Source organism: Aquila chrysaetos, chromosome 2, assembly GCF_900496995.4.
Source record: "Aquila chrysaetos chrysaetos chromosome 2, bAquChr1.4, whole genome shotgun sequence".
Classification (NCBI taxonomy): Eukaryota; Metazoa; Chordata; class Aves; order Accipitriformes; family Accipitridae; genus Aquila; species Aquila chrysaetos.
Window position 1 is genome coordinate 68,449,556 of NC_044005.1, and position 23,543 is coordinate 68,473,098.

The 23,543-nt window shown below is 37.2% G+C and overlaps 1 protein-coding gene across 6 annotated transcripts in view; it reads left to right on the forward strand.

Moving 5' to 3' along the window:
• Positions 1-23,543, forward strand: part of EPHA7 (EPH receptor A7) — a 163,059-nt gene that overhangs the window by 119,945 nt on the left and 19,571 nt on the right. For 4 of the 6 annotated variants that reach the window (XM_029998101.2, XM_029998138.2, XM_029998118.2 and 1 more), the window contains exons 6-14: positions 468-592; positions 4,075-4,243; positions 10,065-10,173; positions 10,868-10,923; positions 14,864-14,989; positions 19,238-19,423; positions 19,987-20,048; positions 21,127-21,336; positions 22,395-22,544. In XM_029998101.2, the coding sequence (XP_029853961.1) occupies positions 468-592; positions 4,075-4,243; positions 10,065-10,173; positions 10,868-10,923; positions 14,864-14,989; positions 19,238-19,423; positions 19,987-20,048; positions 21,127-21,336; positions 22,395-22,544 (1,193 nt within the window). The remainder of the gene's footprint in view (positions 1-467; positions 593-4,074; positions 4,244-10,064; positions 10,174-10,867; positions 10,924-14,863; positions 14,990-19,237; positions 19,424-19,986; positions 20,049-21,126; positions 21,337-22,394; positions 22,545-23,543) is intronic. The other 2 variants (XM_029998110.1, XM_029998128.2) reach the window with 1 other exon arrangement.

A 23,543-nucleotide genomic window follows, 5' to 3' on the forward strand; every position in this document is an offset into this window, starting at 1 on the left:
GTGACAGATTATTTTTTAAGCAGAATTGGAATCGGTTATATGAAATCAGCCTAAAATGTGATTTTGTTTCTAAAACATTATTTTTCTTTTTATGCGCATTTCAGAAACATGTGCAATAAATATTTAGACTCTTAATTTACTACACATCAATCTAAAAATCTACTTTGCTATCTTAATCAGAATTAATTTACTTAATTATTATTCCTATCCCATCAATCTCAGTTTTGCACTAACTTGAACAATGCCACTTTTTGCTGTTTGCACTTTAATTCGATTTCCATTCTAAGTTTATGAACAGTAATAGGGTCCTGCTTGAATATTCATTAACTTTGAATTGTGAGCTATGAAAAGGTGCTTTCTTTTACCTTAATGAAAGTGGCTCAGCATGGGGTGGATCAGTAATGACATTTGATTTTAGGCATCCAACAAATTTGCTTTTTATTTATTGACACATCTTGTCCAAACAGCTCCCTCGCAAGTTAGTGGAGTAATGAAAGAGAGAGTGCTGCAGAGGAGCGTGGAGCTTTCCTGGCAGGAACCAGAACATCCCAACGGAGTCATTACTGAATATGAAATCAAGTATTATGAGAAAGTAAGTGCTAAGATTATCTGTAATGTTCAACAATGTTCTGTTTGCTTCATGTTCGCTTGCTGTGTTGCGGAACAATGTTAACGCCATCAGCTATCAACTATCCTGTCTCTTCCAAGTCACAGTGATTTTGCTCATTTTAATAACTAGCAAATTACTGCAATTATTATTGCTATCCTATGTCTCCTATATTGTATTTTGGTATTCTAAAAATGAAATATCCGCTTTAAATCTGCCTTTTTTTCCACTTTTTTTTTATTGTTAAGTTGGACTTGGATATTTTACCATGATAGTTGTCATTTTCCTGTCTCTTCTACATTGTGTTTAAAGCTTGTTTCATTTCCTTCAGTGTCACTGTAATTCCAGTCTTGAGATGATATATCAAATAATACAACTTTTGACTGCATTTGGTATTTCCGTATGAGCTGGCCAGCTTCAACTCGATGTCTGAAAACTTCCAAAGCACTTCCTACAGTTTCAGCTGATAAATATTCCTTATTTGTCCTTTTAAAAAGTCCCAGCATTGTGGAATTTATTTTTCACTTGTTCTCTCAACACAATAATGAATTGAGGGCTGCTTTTCAATAGTAGATGAAGTGATCTCTGTTTCTGGTAGAGCGAAATTGCAGTCTTATTGATGTCAGTCCGAGTTTTGCCATTCATTTCAGCATGTCTAGGCCTACATTCATGATAACTTTGAAGTACTCCAGAATAAAAAAATTCTGACAAGCATATAAGCAGGGCCACATGCAACCGTAAGCTGGATGAAAGCAGAGTGAAGGCACGTTGTGCAGCTATATATTTGTCATGGGACCCAGACCAAGTGTGACTCCTCCAGATTCCCTGGGAAATTTACTGCAACACGTCACGTATTCCTAATTTTTATAAAACATGCTGGGAGAAAAAAGAAAGAATTAAAATGCAAAGAAATGAACAAAGGAGCTCCTTTGTGATCATTTGTGAAGACATTTCATCTCTGCAAACAAGGTAATAGTACCTCTGTATCAAAAAGAGCAAGTCAGCTTACTGGGTAACATAGAATTAGGTAAATTCAGACCAGATTGGATATAATATCAAGTGTCACATCTGATTTTCAGTGCTGAATTACACAAATATACTTATCAAAAGATCTTTATATGATCTGGGAAGGGTATAACATGTTTATTTGTTGATGCTAACTCCCAGTTTAAGTTGTTCACTTTAATGACATAACAAAATTTATCAGATATGTACAGATAGCTAAACAATTTTTTAAAGATATTTTACTAATTTTAGCAGGTAATTTTTATTCCTCAAGCATATCTGTGTGCAAACACACACAAATAAACCCATACATTAAAAAAAAAAAAGTTTACATATTTACCAAAGGCAAAACTGTTCTCTGCACAAAAAAAACCCTTAAAAAAACAAACTACGAATTAAAACTTGGGTTTTAATCTGCGGAGTACTTTCTAACCTGTTAAAATAAACTAATTTATTTAATTAGGTGGTGGAAAATGACAGAAAAATGATCAAGATACTAGACTTTTCATATAATGATAGCTTTTAGAATGCGGCTTTTATTATTTTCCCTATATATTCATGTTACTTTAAATAAGCAGCAGAAATTAATTGCCAGTTTCCTATGTTTGCAAAGGCAAGAACTGATGTTAAAGGTCTTTTGTAAAGGAGGGAAACCTACCAGTATTATACTTATTAGTGTGAAATAAAAGAGAGTAAGAAGCTCATCCTACGAACAGTCACAGAGAAACTGGACTATATACCTTTAATTCAGTGAGACAATATTAACACAAATGCTTAAATGCTTGTCTTCCTTCCAAAATAATGCAGTTCAGCTTGAAAAGTACTTCATAAGCTTCTTGCTCAGAACGACAGAGGCAGTTTAAGTTTTGTTCCATTAGTTTAAAAGAAAAAAAACAAAAAAAAGATCTAAACTTTCAGCTCCTTTCAGAGCCAAATTAAATCAAACATTTTTGTGGTTCTGAAATATTCTGATAAGTGTTTTTTTTCACCTCTCACTTCTGGCTAGAGCTGGAATGGAAACTGCCTGAAATCTCCCAAGTAAGCCTGTCCTGTGAGATTTCTGGTGCAGGTTATTTTAATTTCTTTGTTACTTACTTATTTTGAATGCAAGAACTGTTGGCAATTCAAATAAGCCTCATTTATGCATCAAAACCCAAACTCTGAAATTCCACTGTGGCTTACAGTCCCGAACCTGACTGTTTATGTTTCTTTACACTTGTTTCTCATCTCCCAAGCATTCCTGTTCTTTCTCACATACCAACATACATTCCACCACGGTCCTCACTTACAGATGATTTAAACCCTCTTGGAGGAGATATGAAAAATTGTTGCTAGCCGAGCCGGCGGGCTTGCTCAAATGGCAGACTGGGCGAGACCCAGGAGAAGCGATTACTGAATCTCAGAAAAGAAATCATGTATGTTGTATTTAACCCTCTATCTCAGCAAAAGCCTTTGCTGCTTTACTGACTGCAAGGGGGAAGGTTCTCCATCATTTTTAGCTGGTGAAATACTATTGAAATGAGTTACAGATTTATTCCTTCCCTCTGTATCCGTCTCATTAGCACTGCCTCGTACGGCTCATGCTTCTCTGGTCATGTGGCGCGTTCAAATGGTTGGTTAATTCATCTCTTCTGCCCTTCAAATCAGGGTTGCATCTGCCACTGAAAATCAACAGGGCTGCACATATCTATGCTGAAAGATAATCTGGATCAGTAAATGTGATGAATAAGTAGAGCTTTTTGAATACTGTAATGATCTGTGATACAGCTTTTGTAGTGGTTGAAAGTGAGTTATTACTCATAGGGTTTGCAATCTTACAGCTTCAAATTTGAGAGGTGTCATACTGAGCTTCTTTCCCTGGGTTCTTCTTGATGTCATAGAGTCAAAACCTGAGAAAAGACTAAACGCTGGAGATAAAATGCTAAGTGAAAACTGAGTTAAGGACCTCAGAATTTGGTGCAAAATCCAGCCAGTTATACATTGGCAGTATTGGATTTTTTAAAGGTATTGGAAGGTAAAAAGGGAGGGTGTTCTTACCATGAAGGTTTTAAAGGTATTGGAAGGTAAAAAGGAATGGTGTTCTTACCATGAAAGAACAGATTTCCCTGTCCTTGAACTGTTTAGACCCCACAGATCCACCTGGAAAGCTGCGGTCAAGCTATTTTCTCATCAAAATTTCATAAAATGTAATCAAAGCCAAAGAAGCAATCATTTTATGTCTGGATGTTTTATGAGTAACAACATGAGCATCCCATTTGAATTTTATGTTACACTTAGAGCTCCTCATTGCATTGACAGTGTTTTGTAGTACTCCACAGAGTATGCTTTATTTTTTATGTTAGGGAAAAAAGCGTTCGACAAATTGAAATAAACTACCCAGGCTGGCAGTCAGTTGCTGATGTGCAACTATGATAAAATCTGACCTGTAAATGTCATTTAATCTTTTGTCTTATTGTTTCCAGGATCAAAGGGAGAGGACCTATTCAACAGTGAAAACCAAGTCCACTTCAGCTTCTATTAATAACCTAAAGCCGGGAACAGTGTATGTTTTCCAAATTCGTGCTTTTACTGCTGCTGGTTATGGAAATTACAGCCCCAGACTGGATGTTGCCACACTAGAAGAAGCCACAGGTAAACAATTAGATTTATACTAAATTAATACTCTCAATAGAAGTAGTAAGTAAAGCAAGAAAGGAAAGACTCATAGGTAATATTATTAAAACTAGAAAGAATGAAGTTCTACATGAAGGTGGATTTTTGTCACTGTATTTTGAAGGACGAGCTTCAATTAGTTGTTTTACCATAGAGCTACAAATTACACTTTTATAATTAGCTGGAGAAGATTTGTAACATATCAGGTTCTTCTCCTCTGATGTCCTTCTAACGCAAAGAAAAATAGTTTTTTTTCATTCAAATACAAACCTCTTTCCTCCTCCAAGAGAAGTGAGTAGTGATGAGCTGAGTAACTCTGCTAGATTCTTCTGTAACTGGGGAGAGGAGGGAAGAGGAGATTTCAGCCCACAGAGGGTTCTCCAGGTCATTTTTTTCCCTGTTCAATTTCCTGAGAAAACTCTTTATAATTTGGTTTATGTGTGTGTCTTGGTTAAGCTGTATATCCATCTTTAGTGCCTTTTGAGTTCTTTGGCTAGTTTCAACTTGATTTAGTAAAGAAACAGAGGTCTCAAAGACACTAGGTTTCTTCAAGGCTCATGTACTAAGTTGTAAGATGTGTAAAGAAGAAACAACCTCTCAAAAACACTCACAATGGAAAGTATGAAGCTGAAGTACAAGATCTCTCAGTAGAGTACACCAGAGAATCTGGCTGTGACATCTCAGCAGAGGGATAACATTTTGGGAGAGCTTGATCTTTCCTTGATGCTGAAACCAATCTTGTGCCTTTATTTGTCTAAAAATCACACTGATGCCTTTTTTCCTCAGCAATGTAGATATGTGCATGCATGCTTAGAGAAAATCTTTCACATTTTGGGTCTTCAGAAAGAAACTCTTCCATCACTGAGACCTGGCAGCTGTAAGCCCATTCACGGGAACTGCCTGTGTCCCTGGCAGCTTCACCACTCTATCGCAGACCCAAATTTGGTGACTCTATTTTGGGTCATTTGCTTCAGGTCGACCTGCCTCACAGCAGGTCAGCCAGATTTGGAGCTGAGAATACGTAGCCTACAGGTTCAAAGGGTATGGATGCCATCTCTGCTTACTGCACTCTATGCAGCCTATCACCTAAGGTGCAGACACACACTATTGCATCTTATTAACTGCAGCCAGGTGTCGCCTGAAGAATTCGTGGGTATTCTTAAAACACAGTAGTTAGGTCTTGATTCCACCTTGGTTCCACAAAGAATATGAAAACTATCAGTAATGAATAATACCACATATCTAATAGACATAATTGAAATAGTAATTATCATAATAACAGTAATAAACTGTCATTACTAATGTTATTAGCTCTGTGTCTGATAGCATACTTTCCATCCATAGAGTTCTGCTTTAGAAAGAGTCAGTAGCACAATGCCCATTTTGCAGAATGGGAGCCTGAGGTACAGCCAGAAGTAATTTCTTATTTTGAGTAGATTTCTGGAAAACAAATTAAAAGTCTGTCATAAGTTTCTGCTAATTAGCTAATTTATTGTCCATAGTGGTTTAAAATTAGTGGAACAAAATGTTTCCCCAGTATTTCCTTAATTACCTGAGTAATTTTTATCTACTGAGTGTAAGCATACTGGTAGCCACAAAGATTAGCAAAGGCAATTTCAGAGGTGAACAGTCTTGACTGGAGTTTGCTCAACATATGGAAGATTAGGAAATCCTAGAATAAATGCATCACTGACCATGCTCATGTACCCTCTGACTCAGGTGATGAAAAACAGCAAATAAACCAGCAACGTACTTGGCCAGTATGCACAGCAGATTTTTCTCTTGTCACAGGCCAGCTTTGTGTTTTGACATGCCGTGTAAAATGTCCTGTGCTTTCATTAAAGAAAATTTTAAAAGCGGTATCTTTTCCATTATCTTGAGAGGACGTTGTAGAATATAATTCCCATCAAGGATAAGCTTCCACAATTTTCCATATATGGTTTTCAGAAATAACTAAAATGTTGGTAAAAAGATAGTAAATTCCATTAAATTCTTCTAGAATGGTTTTACACAAAAATATTTGTTTCTCATATTTTATTTGTAGTTCTATCAGAACTTGCAGGCTAATCAAATTAGTCTTTTGTTAATGTTTTGAAGGAAGACCTTTACTGCATCATTTTTAGGAAATATACCTCAAGTGAAGTACTGTACAGGCAAGCAGTAAACCAGTGTTATGTTACAGTTTAGGGGCATTGGCTTCTCATTATTCCAGTGGATTTTTGAATGCAGCTTTTAAATGTGTCAAAGTATTTTAAGAATATATATATAGTAAGAATATATATACACACACATATATTTATGTATGTAACAATATAGATAGTGACCATCACAGTCAGCTAGTCATGTTGCCTACCTGAATTTCTCCTAGCACTTCAACTGGTTGGCACCTTTTGGTTGGTGCTGTTGATTAAGTAGAGTTTTGTATTATGCTCCAGTTTATGAATTGTGATAGAAACTGCATGGCCACTTTTCAATATTTGAGGAATTACGTCCATTAAATTAATATTATCTGATATGTAAAATATACATATTTTATACCTGTATTTGCACATATCATACATGTTGGGCATTGCATACATATTTATGTAAAAATTTCAAAATTATGAAGTAAAAATGCTTCATAATGGCAGGATATTTCTATTCTATACTGTGTTTGCCACAGATCAAAGTACTTTAATCATTGTATTTTTTTGTTGAAATCATTGGTGGTTATTAGAGACAGAAGTCCCTCAGGAAGAAAATACAAATACATAAAATATCACTTAAGTGGTAATTTTATCTTTTGATTCACTGAGGTATTTAAAAGTTATGTTACATGACTTTTAGCCAGTGATCTAAAGATGATCTTGTGCTTTTGTAACTGAAGGGATTTTGCCACTTGTTACAGCTCTCACTGTTAAAGTAAAAGGACTCAGCACAACCTGGCATCAAGAAGACTTTGCTTTTTCCTTTTGCCATGAATCAGTTTAAATCAAGTGAGGCTGAAGTAATAAGCAGATGTAAAATTTATTCCTAATATCTGAAATAACACTACTACAAATTTTTATAGAAGACATAAAGAAGAATACTTAAGAAAGTAATATTTGGCCTACATGAATCCAGTTTATCATTAAAGTTTTCATGGTGGACTTCATCAGGAATTCTTTTCTGGAGATCATACATTTCAGGTTGCTTGCATGAGAAAATGCTGCTGGAGGAGCAGCACAGCTTTTACAGCTGATCTGCCTTTTTAAATCCCCTGGAGTGTTCGGATATCCACCCCCATCCCTACAACTATGTATTTAAAAGGTGGTTTTAACTCTTCTAAATTAAGCATTGCCTCATTCGTTTGGATATGCAAATATCATAACGTCAGATTAGGTATCAGCTGTAGCTGACTGTCCCAGGACCAGGTCCCTGTCTCGCGCTCTGAGTGTGAGCACAGTTTAAGCAGAGGTCAGGGCAGACTTCCCTGTCCTGCTGGGGGTTCCCTCCCATCACCGTTGTGGCAGCACCAGTGACAGGTAACCATGCCATGCACCCCCTGAAAGGATTATCTGCACCCCAAAATCATTCCTCTAAGAACACTCTAGCATCTTTATTTCTGCCCAACCGCAGTGATCATTCCAGTAGCTGGGTTCTGATTCACCCTTACACTAACAGACTGAGTTCATCACACAGAAGAGAGAAGCAGCACAGAGTACCTGAAAAGAGGCAGATGTCTTAGACTGCTGTCACTGAATTCATACAAGACCATGCCCACAATCAGACCTTTTATTTTTCTTAAAGATGTAAAAATAAATCATACATTGCATCCCACCTATCTTACCAGTTGGCCAGTGTACCATGTCCCCACCATTTTCCAGAGCCCAAATAACACCCTCAGTTTGCTTCCAGAATGTGCCAGTACCCAAGATCTGTGAGGCAGTTATGCAGAGCAACCCACTCACATATGTCAACTTCTATGCACTCAACTTGGCTGCTAGATTAGGTGACAGGCTGCGCTGGGTGTTTTTCCAAACTGTTAGATGGATGCAGCTCCGCACCCTGGCCATTGTGACAGGATGCTGCCTCTTCTTGACTTCCAAGTGAGGTTTGCACTGAAGTTCAATGAGAGAAGGGAACAGTTTTAGGAAATGCTATATTTATTTTACATGAATTTGACATTGTTTGGGATTGTCTGCTTTGATGGCCTGGTGATGTTACAGGAACTGAGTTGTATTACTTATGCCCCTACACTCTTGCACGAGATAGTGACCACTGATTTCCTAAAAGTTCCACAAGTGGGATATATGCAGGTGTGCAGTAGTGTCCTACTGACCTGGGTATCTCAGAAAGTTATAGTTACTCAAAGATAAGCATTTGTTCTTTTCAGTTAAAGACTGATATGAATAATGAGATCTTCCTCATCTGGATTAGGTAGAACATAGAAAAATTACAAAGTTTCTTTAGGAAATAAAACTGAAGGGGGGAACGGGGGGACTTCCCCCCAGTGCAGATTATTCTATATCTGTGTAGTGTAACAAGGGGTTTATTATTTTGGGGGAGAAGCAGTTGGTACAGGTCAGTGTCAGAAACAAAATAAATCACGTTGATTGGCTCACTTCTCCCAGGACAGAGCAAAGAAAAGACTGGTTTATTTGTTTCTGTGGGAACCTCTGAAGTCTGCAACAGGAACCTGATTCTGTGGAATTCATAAAATCCTCGTGTAGACATTCCTGTTCAGTTACCACTACCAGCAGTTAACTATATTCACATACCATCTACAATTTAGTTAATCAGCTATCAGTTGGGTTTCCTTTTTTTTTTTTTTTCTCTTTTATCTCTCTGCTGCTTCCAGATGACTCACACTTTCACAGTCCCTTGCTCAGCATCACTGCCTGATGTCTCGTCCTTTGTTCTTAGTCCCTTGGGCTAGATCCTCACTGTTACAAACCAGCATAGCTCCACAGAGTTCAGTAGAGCTGTGCTCATTTAATGCAACTGAGTACATGGCCACCCTCATTAGATGTCAGGCAAGCAATGTATTTAACAAACCTTGAGGTTTCTCACACTAAGTATTGACATCCTCAGTTTACGTTAATGTGACATGCATACATTTGCATATATTAATAGCATTGACATATCTGAATAAAAAGAACTATAATGTGTGGATATTTTAGCATGTAAATCTCTGAAGCATGGAGAATTCCATTTTGTATATGTGGAAGCACCTTTTCATTGCTAACAGAAACAAATCATAAGTAATAATAGCAATTTACAATGATTAATAGCAGTAAAAGATGGAAATATGCTAACCAGGAAATCTGTCTTAATAGATAGTGTTTCATCTCAAACATTCTTCTTATAGTTAAGACACTATTTCCTGGGGTACCATCAAAGTCGTATCAACCAGTTTTAGAGGGGAGGCTAGAAGCAGAGCTCTTCAGGGATTATTCTCCTACTGTCCGCCCTTACAGGGATATCCAGCTCTTCCCTTTTAGGAAGGGGTCAACCACTGAGCAAAACCAGAAGGCAGCGCAGCAGTAGGATGGAGTGGAAGTGGCTGGTGCTGGTGCTGGCTTTTGGCTAATGGCTGCATCACTTTGGCCAAGTCAATTCCAGCATAGCTCCTTTTTATTCCCTGTGGATGATCGTTAACTCGTCCAGCATTTGGATGAATTTCCAATGGAGGCCCTTATTTAGACTAACTTTGTCAATGTAATGGTTTCAGGCAAAGGTAAACTAACAGTCTGCAATTCATGATGGTTGGCTTATTTTTTTGCAGTTCTTTTGTAGGGAATAATTTTAAACTAATCTCTTCTCTGTGCTCCGTCTGTAGCCACGGCTGTTTCCAGTGAACAGAATCCTGTTATTATCATAGCTGTGGTTGCTGTGGCAGGAACCATCATTTTGGTCTTCATGGTGTTTGGATTCATCATCGGGCGAAGGTATTGCACCTTGCATAGGCATAAGCACATCTGACCCTGCTCTTGTGAACTCTTGAGACATAGTCTAATCTGGGATAGTAATTTGCAAACCTGAAACAGAAGTCATTTTTAGTAAGGATAATTTTCATTTAAATCCTGTTATCAATTATACAGTTTATCCTCTTACTTTGGCAAGACACACTTAAATCAAGATGTTCCTTTCGTCCTATGTAAATGTGCTGTAAAAGGAACCCCTAGCAGGTTCTTTACCTGTACTCCTCAAAGTCCATCTTTCTGTTCAGTTTTCTCACATGGAGAAGTCTGACACTTTATCTGATCAGCCTTTAAATGACTTTACATTCAAGAAAAAGAGGCACAGCAGTAAGTTTAAGAATAACCTCATGTAAAACAGTGTTCTACTTTCAAGTTCTTTAATCCTCTGTTTTATCCATAGAAGCTTTTCACCAGAACTAGAATTTTCTCTTTAGGACCTGTCCCAACTGGTATTTGATACAAAAGCCTTTTGATTGCAACTGTTCATGATTTATTTAAAACTCTGCTGTCAAGAGAATTATAGCCGAAACTTTCAAAGGGCCTACAGGAGTTAGGTGCTCAGCGCCTGAAAATCCCAGCCTGCAGAACTGATGTTGTCAGGACTTTAGATGTGAGGAAGTAAATCATTATTTACGAGTAAAACTGGTGTCTTTCTTTTCAGGCATTGCGGCTATAGTAAAGCTGATCAAGAAGGGGATGAAGAACTTTACTTTCACTGTAAGTGTTTTGCTTTTTTTTCCCCTCTTCCAAAAATTCCCAACTGCAATAGCGTAGACAATACTAAAGCAACGCTCCATGAAAGACAAAGCCATAAGAAATTAAAAAATGCTGTGTAAATAGCAAGTAGGAAGTTAAACACTCTAAAAATGTGACCTATACAAAAGGAATGCAGATTAAAGTCAACATTGCTCACACAGACAGTTTTATTTCTATACATGTGTATGATATACTGTTGTTTTCATTCTGCTTTTTTTTTTTTTTCTTTTGGTTGCTTTGAATACATGTTTCACACCATCCTAATGATCCCTCTGAGGTGCAGTATTTGAGAGACTTTTGGCTAAGTGACTATATGATCTTTAACTCAGGCAAACTTCAGATTAAGAAAGTGTGGGTCACTGCATCACCCTAACAATGAAGCTGTTTTCTGCTACTGTGAATATGGTAGCATCAATATTTACAAAACATAATGTCCCTAAAAATAGTATATTTAATATGAAAAGAAAGGTCAGCTACTTCATTACTGTTCTGTGTTCTAGAATCACTTGCCTAGCGAAGAATAGCACCTAAAGCCTCACGTTAAAATCACAGCTACCATCTGAACTTATGCTAGAACCCGGGGAAAATTAAATAAAATACGTCTGTCTTGGGTTAATGACAACTGAAAATTTCAGAGGAGAGGAAGGCTTATGCAAGAATAGTTTCAGTTTTATCAAAATATTGTTTAAAAAGCTTTCTTATTTTAGCCCTTCCTCATTTCAGTTGTAATTTCATTTTGACATGAGAAAAAAAAATGTTTTCCTTTCTTTTAGAATCAGTCTTTAACTCAGGAAGTATGGTAAAACTAAGTTGCAAAATGATTTTGAGCATGCAAAATTGCAAAATCACATAATAGAATTAAACTGAATATAAGTTCTGACACAGAACAATGTCTGGGTTTCCAGTCTTCTCTCATACCTGATAACTCTCATATCAGTAGGACTTGCCATTTAGCCATGCTATGCTGTATGTAGCCTTTGCTGTCTACCAATAATTGCAGCTGTAGTTTAAATCCATCAGATTTTTTTTTTTATGAAAGCAATATGGTTTATCTTATTTTACATATGTTAAAATCATGAGCTATTATGAAAATGTAATGTCACTTGGAGAATGAAATAGCCACAAGTCACAACTTTGCAGCATCTTCTCAATGTACGCCTCTTTAAATGGGTAGTTCTAGCCAAAGCTCCACTCAAAATCAGATCAAGGTTTCTATTTCACCTTTCTGCCCTGAAAAAATCAGACCAGCTGGAATTTGTTCATACTTCCTGAGTTTGGGTGTGTTGCTACCTAAATAATTTCATTTAAATGCAGTCAGTATTAAACTAAGCTGTAACATCACTGCAGCTTTAGTCAATCAATTCATAATCTGCTCAAGAAAGGTAGAAAATAATAATAGGATAAGAATTATTTATCATGCACTTTGCAGTGCAGCTGATTTTAAAGAATTCATCAAAAATCTAATGTTACTTAAACGTTACTATTCTGGGAGTGATGGATTTGAAATTTGCCTCTCAGATGCATTATAAGCTTTTCACGTCTTCAGAAGAGCTACTGCTTTCACTTTTAAAATCCCCATTATGTCCTTGAAGGAAAAGATCAACTATGTATTCTTGTATGTCAGTATATAAACAAAAGGAATATGCTAGCTAAATAATTCCTTTCTTCATCTCCATTATTTGTGACATTTTTTGTTTCAGTCAAAGTGTAAACAAATTAATATGAAAGTTGCTGCTTAATGATTAATAGCTGATCCAGAAATGGTGAGACTTTATAGGTGTTCATTTCCCTCATTTTACTCTCAAGAAATCTGGTTATCCAGCAAATCAGTCAGAACAGTCAGTATACACAGTCTTTTAAAAATCATAGCGCTGAATAGAAGTCACTTTTTGCCAAGCTAGTTTTTCATCGTCTGTTGACTGAAGGTTTAGTGTTTAAATTTGTTTGGTAACAGAATGAGATGGAACCCAGTGCTGTGGTCACCAGCTTGGTCGCAGAGCTGTGAACACCAGTTTGGTGTCCTTTTTCTCCATAACATCTAGACAACCTTTTTCTGTGCTGAGGTACCAGACTGGATTTTCAAAGAAGTAATTTACAACAAACACTTAACATAAAAACTTACAAGTAACCGTTTTTTAAAAGCAGGTTTTAAAGCACTGTATTTAATAGAGTATCATATATTTTGTTTCAGTCCCCCTCAACTCTCTGTGACCTCAAGTGCTACACTTGAAGATACAAGTACAATGGAGGAGCTTAGTTAAGCAATTCAGATTTATATTTGGTTTCCTCCTACCATTTTCATCTAACAATGTCTTCAAAGCCAGGCCAGCATTATTTCACGTTGGTATGCCAGGATGGCCTTGGCCTGTCAAAATGTTTTATGACAGCTCGAATAAAGAACCATCAGAGGCCCACTTGAGATTCGCAAGGTTACCTCCACTCCAGGACCCTTATCACAAACACAAGAGGATGGCTCCTTCTCCATCTCCCTGCCTGAAAGCACTATTACAGGCGGTTAACCTATTGCTTTCTTCTCATTTTTTCTAGTCATTTTTTGTTTTAAGAAATAAATATTTATCATTTTAAAAATCTGTAGCATTATCGATACAATTGGAAGAACATCTATTTAAATACATAATATGGTAGATAATAACATCTGGGCAACATTTCAGGTATTTTCTCTGCATATAAATTCATTAGATTACTCAAACAATTTCTCTAGCTTTTTCCTTCTTATGAGGGTTTGGGGTTTTTTGGTTGGTAATAGCATCTAAAACATAAATACATGATTACTAGAGCTATTTTTCAATATATTTTCAAATTTAAAATATTTTATATTCAATTAAAAGATTACACAGCAACCATAAATTATTTATGTTTTGTATTGACTTTTGATCCTATTCTTGTATATCAGTGTATCAATTAGTAGAGGAACATTCTTACATTTTCATATTGAGTTCTAGTTCACTGATTTAATTAAAGCTCAGGACTGTAATCCTTGTGAGCCAAATTTATTTCATAAAAATAGCTTGGTTAATAGATTCCAAAGGGTGCTCTACTTTCACCAGAAGTTTCTACTTTCACGAGAGGGGTAAAAAATAATTTTCCTGAATCAGCAGCAAACCAAGGGAAAAAACTACATGCTGGCCAGAGCGCTACGCTGCCTGAGTTCTACTAAGTGCTATACTGGAGAAAAAGAGAGCAAAAACCAAGTTGCTGCATATTATTCACTTAGGTCCTTGAGAGAGGGAATAATTGTGCCACAGAGCCCGCTTTCCCTTCCTATGCCTTCACAAGTTGGCTACAAGTGTTTCTCATGTTCATATTCTACTGAAAGAAACGTACCTAAGGATATAAATTCTAAGTGCTGTGAATAGTTTAGCTTGGCTTTTGCCACAGTCTTTAAATAATATTATATTCAATAATTTAAGCAAATTGAAGTAGGTGGAGGAGCCTTTCAAATCCCACTAGAAGACAGAGATAACATAAAGAAACACTGTTTACACAACCTGGGAAAAGAGGATAAGCTGTCCTTACACAAAAAAGAAAGTTTAACCTCCTCTGCTGCTCTTATACCCCTTCCCCTGCTTTATTTTTGCTCCCACTCAACCCTTGCATTTTATTCCATTGAACGCTATTTAATATTTATTACTTCTTTCACTTCAAGGTGGAGATGCAGATGCTAATGTTAGTCATTTTTAGAGATGGGATTGTGTACTTGTGTCAACATGCTTGCAGATGATGCCTAAAACTAAGGTTGCCTCTCAGAGCGGCTCTGACTCAGGCAGTGTGGAAGCAGGTTCGCTCTTCCAAGGAGCACTCTGCATAATGAAATTCCTGGGCTGACTGCACAATAAGTGCCTTTGCTTCATCACAGTCATGCTTTCTTACATCATTACAGTTAAATTTCCAGGCACCAAAACCTACATTGACCCTGAAACCTACGAGGACCCAAATAGAGCTGTCCATCAATTCGCCAAGGAGCTAGATGCCTCTTGTATTAAAATTGAGCGTGTGATTGGTGCAGGTAAGGCTGCCGTGGCTTCCTGATTCAACTGTTCCATTTAGCTGGGATCGAAACTCATACATCATAATGACAGGCAAATAATTATACCTCAAGTATAGAAGAACTTTTTGCATTTGCTGGAGTGGTTAAGAGCAACGAAGCTGCACTCGCTTCTAAAATGTAAAAACAAACGTGGGGGGAAAAACAACAAAAACCAAATAAATAAGTAAATGAAGAGTCTTGCTTGACATTGAAAGCTTGTGGGTTTCTAATTCTGTATCTGCTGTTAAAAATGTAATTGGGGGAAGGGGGGCAGTTTTGCTGCCTATTATTTACTGTCAGAGTAAAGGTATTAGGCGTGAGTGCAAATTCTGCTCACTTTCCTTTTGCAAGAGGGCTTTTTGACCTCTGAATTTTTGTTCTTGTGAGTAAGGAAAAGTGGCTGCAGCACAAAATCTTAAATAGAGACTAGGAAGGTCTCATTTCTGTATAACAGAATCTTCCCCAAGGCTGTTTTTTGTTCTAGCATTTTTCTTTTTGATATTTTATGAATACAAAAAGTTATTGTTTAACTTCTCATGACTGATTGTAATTGCACCAGCATTACATTGCTTTTCTTCCTCTTGAACTGTCTACCACCTACTTAAGCCATGGTGTTCATGCTCTAAAAAGGCAGTTTCATTTGTTTGCATTAATAAGATACGTGACATTTTTATTGCACTACTCCATGTAGTGAAATTAAGTTTCCACGGGTAAGAAAAATATCAAATACTTTGGATTCCTGGAGGAAATGTTCTTTTGCTTTCCTGTTGTTTCATAAAAGTATTAGCAGAATACTTTTAAAATCACCCTGTAGTTTGGCATGCACTGTAAATTACATACTGTGGTATTATTTAAAAAGAGAAGAAGAAATATCTCTAAAATAAGCTGGTTTACCAGTAAAAAATTCTTTACACTTTGAATTCACAATGCCTCTTTAAAGTAACCTCACTCATGTTGAATCATGTCTTAATCAAGGAGTAGTACGTTGAAATTAACAACACTACTTGAGCAGATTATTCCTTCAGATGAGTAAGAGCATAAGAATCCAGCCCTTGCTAACTAGTAATTTTTGTGATGCTAGACTGGCAGCATGTCTTCTAATAAATACACAATATACAAGATTTAAATTCAAGATTAGCATAGAAAAAATTACTGGGCTTTATCTTTTGCTTTAAGTTAAAAAACAGCATAGCAACAGTTCAGAGCACAAAGATATATTCAGTCAGACTTTGACGATGCCTTCTGAGCAAAATGCTGAAAACGCTTCAGTTGCAAATACAGCTTAAAACATATTTTCACTGTTATGACAGAGTAATTCCAGAATGTTAATTTTGTTGACTGCAGATGAATTTATTCTTGATTTTAATGAGTATAACTGATAGCAAAAAACCTAACGTGTGTCAGTAGTCATTCAGAAGAAAGTTAATTAGAAGCGCTATGGTGAAAGCATATTGTGTATGGGGTTTAGCTATGGCTTTGACCTGTTGATGTAGATAGCAAATAGGAGTGAAATGAAATGCAGTCCAGGAACAACAGAATGTTAAAGACCCAAAGAAGCAGCTGAAACTCATACATCAAAGAAGAATATAGAACTTCTACTAGGGACAGCACCAGAAAAGCCACTTAGCAGTCTCAATATGCATCAGCAATGCTGGCCACATCAACTACTGAGCGGTGCCATGTCTCTCTCAGACAAACAGGGTGCAAGTATGCTTGTGCTCAATTTGCATGAGGGATATGTGCTTTCCTTGCCAACATTTTCATTACCATCCCGCTGCGGCCACCTGTCAGATACAGAAAATGGTGTCCACTATGTTGAGTCCTTGTTCGTACCACACATGCTTTGTTTTAGCTTCTTCCTTGTTGACATGCTGAGCTAGTGGCTGTGCGGCTGTGCAGTATTCCCACTCTTGTTGTCATATTTTCTGGATCATTTTGGGGCATCTTTTCAGCTGAATATACTATTTTCTGGGGAATAAAAGTAGTTTGTTGGCTAGCATCCTGACCTGAAATGCATAACATACAAGTTCAAGTTTCTGGTTTGCCTGAGAGTGAGTGATCTGCTTTTGGAAATCAATCAAAATCAGATTACAGAGAGCTGGAAAGGAGTTAAGCCTTAGTGTCTCCCATGCCAAGTATCCTAATTACCTGGCTCTGAAGTGTCACACACACACACACAAACACACACACACTTATACTCACGTCTTTTTTTCGGCATGGAACAAAAGCAATTTTGGAAGGTACTGCTAGAGAAAATTGTTATCCTTTAGGAAGTTCTTGTGGCTAGGAGCTGTGAGTGAGGTGAGTGGTGAATTCTATAATAGTTATCCATATTGCTAATGAATTGCAGGAGGGAGGTTAAGGCACCAAGCTAAGGGCGTGAGCAGCTAGCTGTTATGTATGTAGCAGCTATGCCTCACAGTATTCATAGCTATGACATGGATATTCAGACCATGACTCCAGTGCCCAAGGACGGCTGGGGCTAATGCCTCACCTGTGCAGGCAAGAACACTTGTACTCTGGCCGGTTAGCTCGCGTGCAGCATGGTGTTAACGGAGGTATATGGAGTTGATTGGAGCTAACCTTAATTCAGCTAGCGTAGAACGGGAGGGAGAGGAATTCGATTCTGTATGCAGCCATCTCCTGTAAGATTTGTAAAACGAGCCGTGCTGAGTGGAGATTTGCCCAAACAAGTTGGTTGGAAATATTAAGGTCTGGTCAAAGTTCTACCCTTCTAGCTGGAGAACTGTGAAGCTGAGGCCCAGGTACTGGTTTTCTCCTTCTGAAAGCTCTGCTGTTGGGAGTGACAGGAGAACAGTAGTGTTGGAACAGTGACGGTGTCCTAAACAAGATTTCTCAGAACTCATCCATTCGGACAATTTAACATCTACCTCTTCAGGCATTCAGCCCCATTTTCCAGCATACTTCTCTCCACTGCCAGCCAGACACCTTGCCAGTGTGTATGTGCACTTAAGTCCTGATCTCACCAGGTTTCTCAGGACCTCGGTCTATATCCCAAAGGGATTCTCTAATCAAACTCTCTGTCTTAGTCTTTCCTAATTCAGTAATTTTTTTCATCACTCACCCTAAAACATGTCTTGGATGTAGGTGTGTCTGCATACTTGTGCATACTCAATAGTTTAATGTTAAGGCACTCCGCAGGTATGCAGGAGATAAATTTCAGGCTTGATTTGATTTGGAGGAGGGGCTTGGATCTGTATCTCCCGTACTCCACATAAATTTGCAAAGTATCGGATTATTAAATATTTTTGCAATGAATCTTTCTCTTTTTAAAGAGATGTTCCCCTTTATGTTGCTACCCTTTTCTCCTGTATGTCCCAAGAGATTTTTCCTCCTGGCTATGGAATAAGGGGTCTCTCTTTCTCTCTCTGCTGACACAGCTGTGAGGAAAGGGACAATCCTTAAATCTTTCACAATCTCAGTAATAGTGAGGTAGATGTATTGCCATTCAGCTTCACATCTCGCATGCTTCCATCCTATTTCCTGTCCAATGGAGTCCAATTACGTCTCTCCCAAATTATGGTTGTTGAGGCTTTTTTTTTTGTATTCTCTCTGGCTGTTTGGCCATTTTTTTCACATGCTTCTTCAAGTTCCAATTGTCTGTTAGTTTAGAACCTTTTACAAACTTCCAGCATTTGCTTGTGTTTGTTTAATGTAACAAAATTGTTATAAGTCACACCTTTCATTTCATAATCTGCAAAGTAAATTATCCTGCTTGAAGGTATTAATGTAGTGCTTCATTTAACACCATAACGATGTTGAATTAAAAGCAGCTCCGAAAGAGCTGCCTTTTGAAAGAAAAAAAACCATTGGATCTAAACATAGCAAGGAAACCATGTAGAACAGAATGACATTTTCACTTAGAAATGGTATTACTATTTCTGTAATAGTATTTTCTTATGAAAGCCACTTCATTTTTATTTCCTGTTTTTGAAAAAGTGTAACAAATTACTAACAAGTCTCTTAAAAGACTCAAATAACAGTCCTGTAGATTGGTTTAACGTGAAGTGTTTACTCTGTAAGGTACTTAGTCAGCAATTCATTTAAAGCACATGCCTGTCTTTGTGTTCGTAAGTAATCCATTTCAAATATAAACATTCACATGTTAAATTTAAATGCACGCTTAGGCATCTAGTTGAATCAAGGCCTAAAAAGAATATTGATATTATAGTCGGAGTAATTCAGCATTGATCTACTTCATTTTAGGAGAGTTTGGTGAAGTGTGCAGTGGGCGTCTAAAGCTTCCTGGCAAGAGAGATGTTGCAGTAGCCATAAAAACCCTGAAAGTTGGCTACACTGAAAAGCAAAGGAGAGATTTCCTGTGTGAAGCAAGCATCATGGGACAGTTTGACCACCCCAACGTTGTTCACTTAGAAGGGGTCGTTACCAGAGGTAAGCAGTGGCTCGATCTGTCAGTCAAATAACAGCATAATGGCAGAAATTACTTTAGCTTTTTCATGGTCAAAGATTCAAATTATAAACAGGCTGCACACTCCTAATGGATTTTCTCCTGATGCGTAACTAACTAAAACAATACTTACTTTATGCTACAACCTGAGGAAAAAAATTAAGATGCACGCATGATTAAAAGATGAAGTACTTTGAAATATATTATTTTTCTAGTTTCATTTAGCCTCAAAGACCATGCAGAGAGATAAGGTTTCTTATGTCCTTTCATATTATCTGAAGTGTCATTATTCCGGAGTCCTGTTCACACAGTAGGAGCTAGGAGAACACACTGACATTTTGATTTGTATGGTTTAATTTTGTGAATCATGACCACGTTCCATGCAGACATTTAAGAACTTATTAGAACTCAGTAACAGTGCTGGAGGCCTCAGAAATGTTCGTTGTCTCAATGATTCAGTCCTTCAAAGGAATAACATGTGTTTTATCGAAAAAAGGCACTCCATTTGTGTAACAGTTTCTCAAACAAAACCTGTCTTTTCTTTCAGGGAAACCAGTCATGATTGTAATAGAATACATGGAGAATGGGGCCTTAGATGCATTTCTTAGGGTGAGTACCAAAATGAAAACATATATAAACATATTTTAAGTCACATATATAATATATTATATTATATATTGTCACTTTTAAATATATGGGTTTATATATGTGCATAAATATACATATACATGCATGATATTCATATAATTAAATTATTATTATTCCTATAATTATTCATATATAATGAATGTATAATTATTCATTCATTAATTGTAATTATTCATATAATCTGGTTTTCAGACTGAAGTGGAGCTTGACAAATACTAGCAGTTCTCTACATTATTTCAGCAAAACCAGATCAGAAATGAGAGGATCAGACAGGATCACATGGGAACATTCTAGGAATTTAGGTGATTTAATGTGGCATAGACATGGTGGATTTTATTATTGCCACCAGATGAAGTTAACACCACTGATACCTGAAGCCAATCTTCGGCCTTTTGGGAGCAGAATTTTATTGTGTCAGCATGGTGGAAATCAGCATACAAGAATCCCTAAATGCACTATGGTTGTGTTTAAGAGAAGAACAAAGGAAAAAGAAATGCAAGTCCACAACAATTTAGCATTTTTTGAGTGTGTGTTCTGAACTGGCCAGTTCTGATCCTTATCAGGTGTACAAGACAGCGTGAGATGATGTATAAGCACTCCATAGAGAACAGAAAGATTTTGTTTGATATACTCCAAGCTATGAATAAAATTATCAGTAGCTAGGCTTCCAAAAGGAGATAGTTTTCATTTTCTTGATACAAATAATTATGCTGAGAGATGAAGAGCATAAAGGCAAACTATAAAGCGCTGTGCATCAGGTAATCTCTCTTAGAAGAGACTTTCCCTGACTTAGCCAGAAATTTATAGTGATTAGCAAGTTTTGTTAACTTCTAGTACATTAACTACTCACACATTTCTTAACTGGATGTGCTGCTTTATCTCTGGAGAAAATAAAACTTGTGTTTGAAGGGAGTTTCTTTGCCCCAGGATGAATTGCCACAGAAGTAGTAAATAAGTAGAAAGCTAAAGTTGTAAACCTAATTCTTATTTCTCTTCTCAGCTATACTAACAAGAATTGCTGCTCCTTTCTTCCCTCCAGAAACATGATGGGCAATTTACAGTCATTCAGCTAGTGGGAATGTTGAGAGGAATTGCTGCTGGAATGAGATATTTGGCCGATATGGGATATGTACACAGGGATCTTGCAGCACGCAATATACTTGTCAACAGCAACCTTGTTTGTAAAGTGTCAGACTTTGGCCTTTCCAGAGTTATAGAAGATGATCCAGAGGCCGTCTACACTACTACCGTAAGAGAAATGGATGGGTTTTGGTAGTTTTGAGATATGGTTATTAAGAAGAAGCACATCTTCTAGAGAGTATAGATAAAAGAAATACGTTAATTGCTTGAGAAATGTTAACCAGTCAAAATGAAAAGAGTCTCTGCAGAAATCTGGCTCTAATTAGGGATTGATATTTTTGTAAGAACATATATTTTTATTTGGTAAAGTTCTAAAAATTTTGCACAGTATCGTCATTATTCCCTTCCTCGTGATTTTCTGTTTGAACAAATACGGAAGTTTTACCCATAAAAATTATAATCATTTCATTTACTATGAGTCAATTAAAATATTTGTAGGCTATTACTATTTTTCAGACTAGATTTTATCTCGCCAAAAAGTTGACTAGCTTGAGGCTAGACTGTGACAAAGCTCAACTCCTGTATTTTCCCTTGCTTTTGGGTGGGACGCTTTTCTTAAATAAGCATTCATCGGGCACACTATGCTCTTTATTCTTTTGTTGAGCCAGCTCCACTTTCCCACCCGTGGGGCCTCACTGTACCTATTTTCTCATGCTGAGGGAAGGAGGGGCCCCTGGAATCTGCTCCGACAGGCGCAGGGATCTGGGAAACTGCACCGGCGTTCACGGCCGTCACTCCCGCCGCTGGGCTCTAAGTGGGATCCTGGTTTAAAAATGTCAGACCGAGATTTCAGAGGAGCCGTATGACAAGTCAAGGGGATTTATATGCACAAGATGAGATTCCTCTCACCTAGCTTCAGCCAGCCAGGAGTCAAATGACTAGTGTAAATCAGACATCTAAGCAGCCCCTTAAAATGAATGGCGTGATAAGCACTTCCAGAGAAATGCATCCCCCTTAGCTTAGACAGGTATCTAAGTTTCTATGGTCCAGGTGTTTTAAGAGCCTAAACTTCCTTAGACTCCTTTGAAAATTCTGCAATCGGTCAACTATAGTAGACGATGTAAGTGCTGCTTTTGATGTTGATGGAAATAAATGCCCTCTATGGAAGATGATATGGAAATTCTGTGGAGGAAAAAGAAAACTTTCTTCTTTTCTTCTTTTCCATAGGGTGGAAAAATTCCAGTGAGATGGACAGCTCCAGAGGCCATCCAGTACCGCAAATTTACATCAGCCAGCGATGTGTGGAGTTATGGAATAGTTATGTGGGAAGTAATGTCTTATGGAGAACGGCCTTACTGGGACATGTCAAATCAAGATGTAGGTTATACTTTGTCTGTTTGTGAGCGTGTATATGCGTATGTGTTTGTTAGAAAAACAAAAATTACATATTGTAAACACATACATATGTGTTTCACTATACATGCATAAAGTGTTGGCTTAGAAATAAGGTTTATCAAAATACCGTAGGTTTCTCACAAAATGAAAAAGTTACAGAGCTTTCACTTTTTACCTAAATCTCTAAATTGTTCTTCTGCCATGTGGATGTTGTAGGTTTCTGTCCTGAGTATCAAGTAAAACTGGAACATCAAAAATAGTAATATGTGCTCTTTATTACACTTAAGCATAGAAGGAATTAATTTTTTTCCAATAAAAAATAATTCTGATGTTTCTGACCTCAGAGCAATGAGTAATCAGTTGAAAAAACTTGTTAGAAATCTGAGTGGCAGTTAATGACCTACTTTGGCTTTTTCAAGTTAATTATGCTGATTTAACAATACCCTTGTTTGCATAAAATATGACCCAGAGCAACAGGTCAGCAGTAATAGAACAGATGGGTGTTAATCTTGATTTCTGACAAGAGTATATATTAATATAGAAAGTACACAGGAAAAAGCCATACAGGTGAGAAAGATGTCAGAAAGAGTCTCATTTAAAGTTCTTCAGGTCAGGGGCTTGAGTGGGGTTTTTTTATTATTATTTTATTTTTTGATTGAATGATCGACATCAAAGTTGAAAAAAAAAGATAAAAGTGTAAATGATGAGTCAGTTTGGCACAGTGCAAAGTTGTTAATATTTGACAGGTCTCAGTGTCAAAGATTTCATGGACTGTCAAAATATGGGCAAACAAGTCCTTGGGGCAGAGAAAGAGAAATATTTACATTCCCTAGACACCCAGTAGAGTTTCATTTCTTTTGACACCTTCCTTCTGTACTAGATTCAAACATAAAAGAAGTCTGACAGGAATATAAGATGCCTCAAAGGCAAACCTTACCTATCCTTCAGGGAACAATAAGGAAAAACTTTTAAATAGGGGAG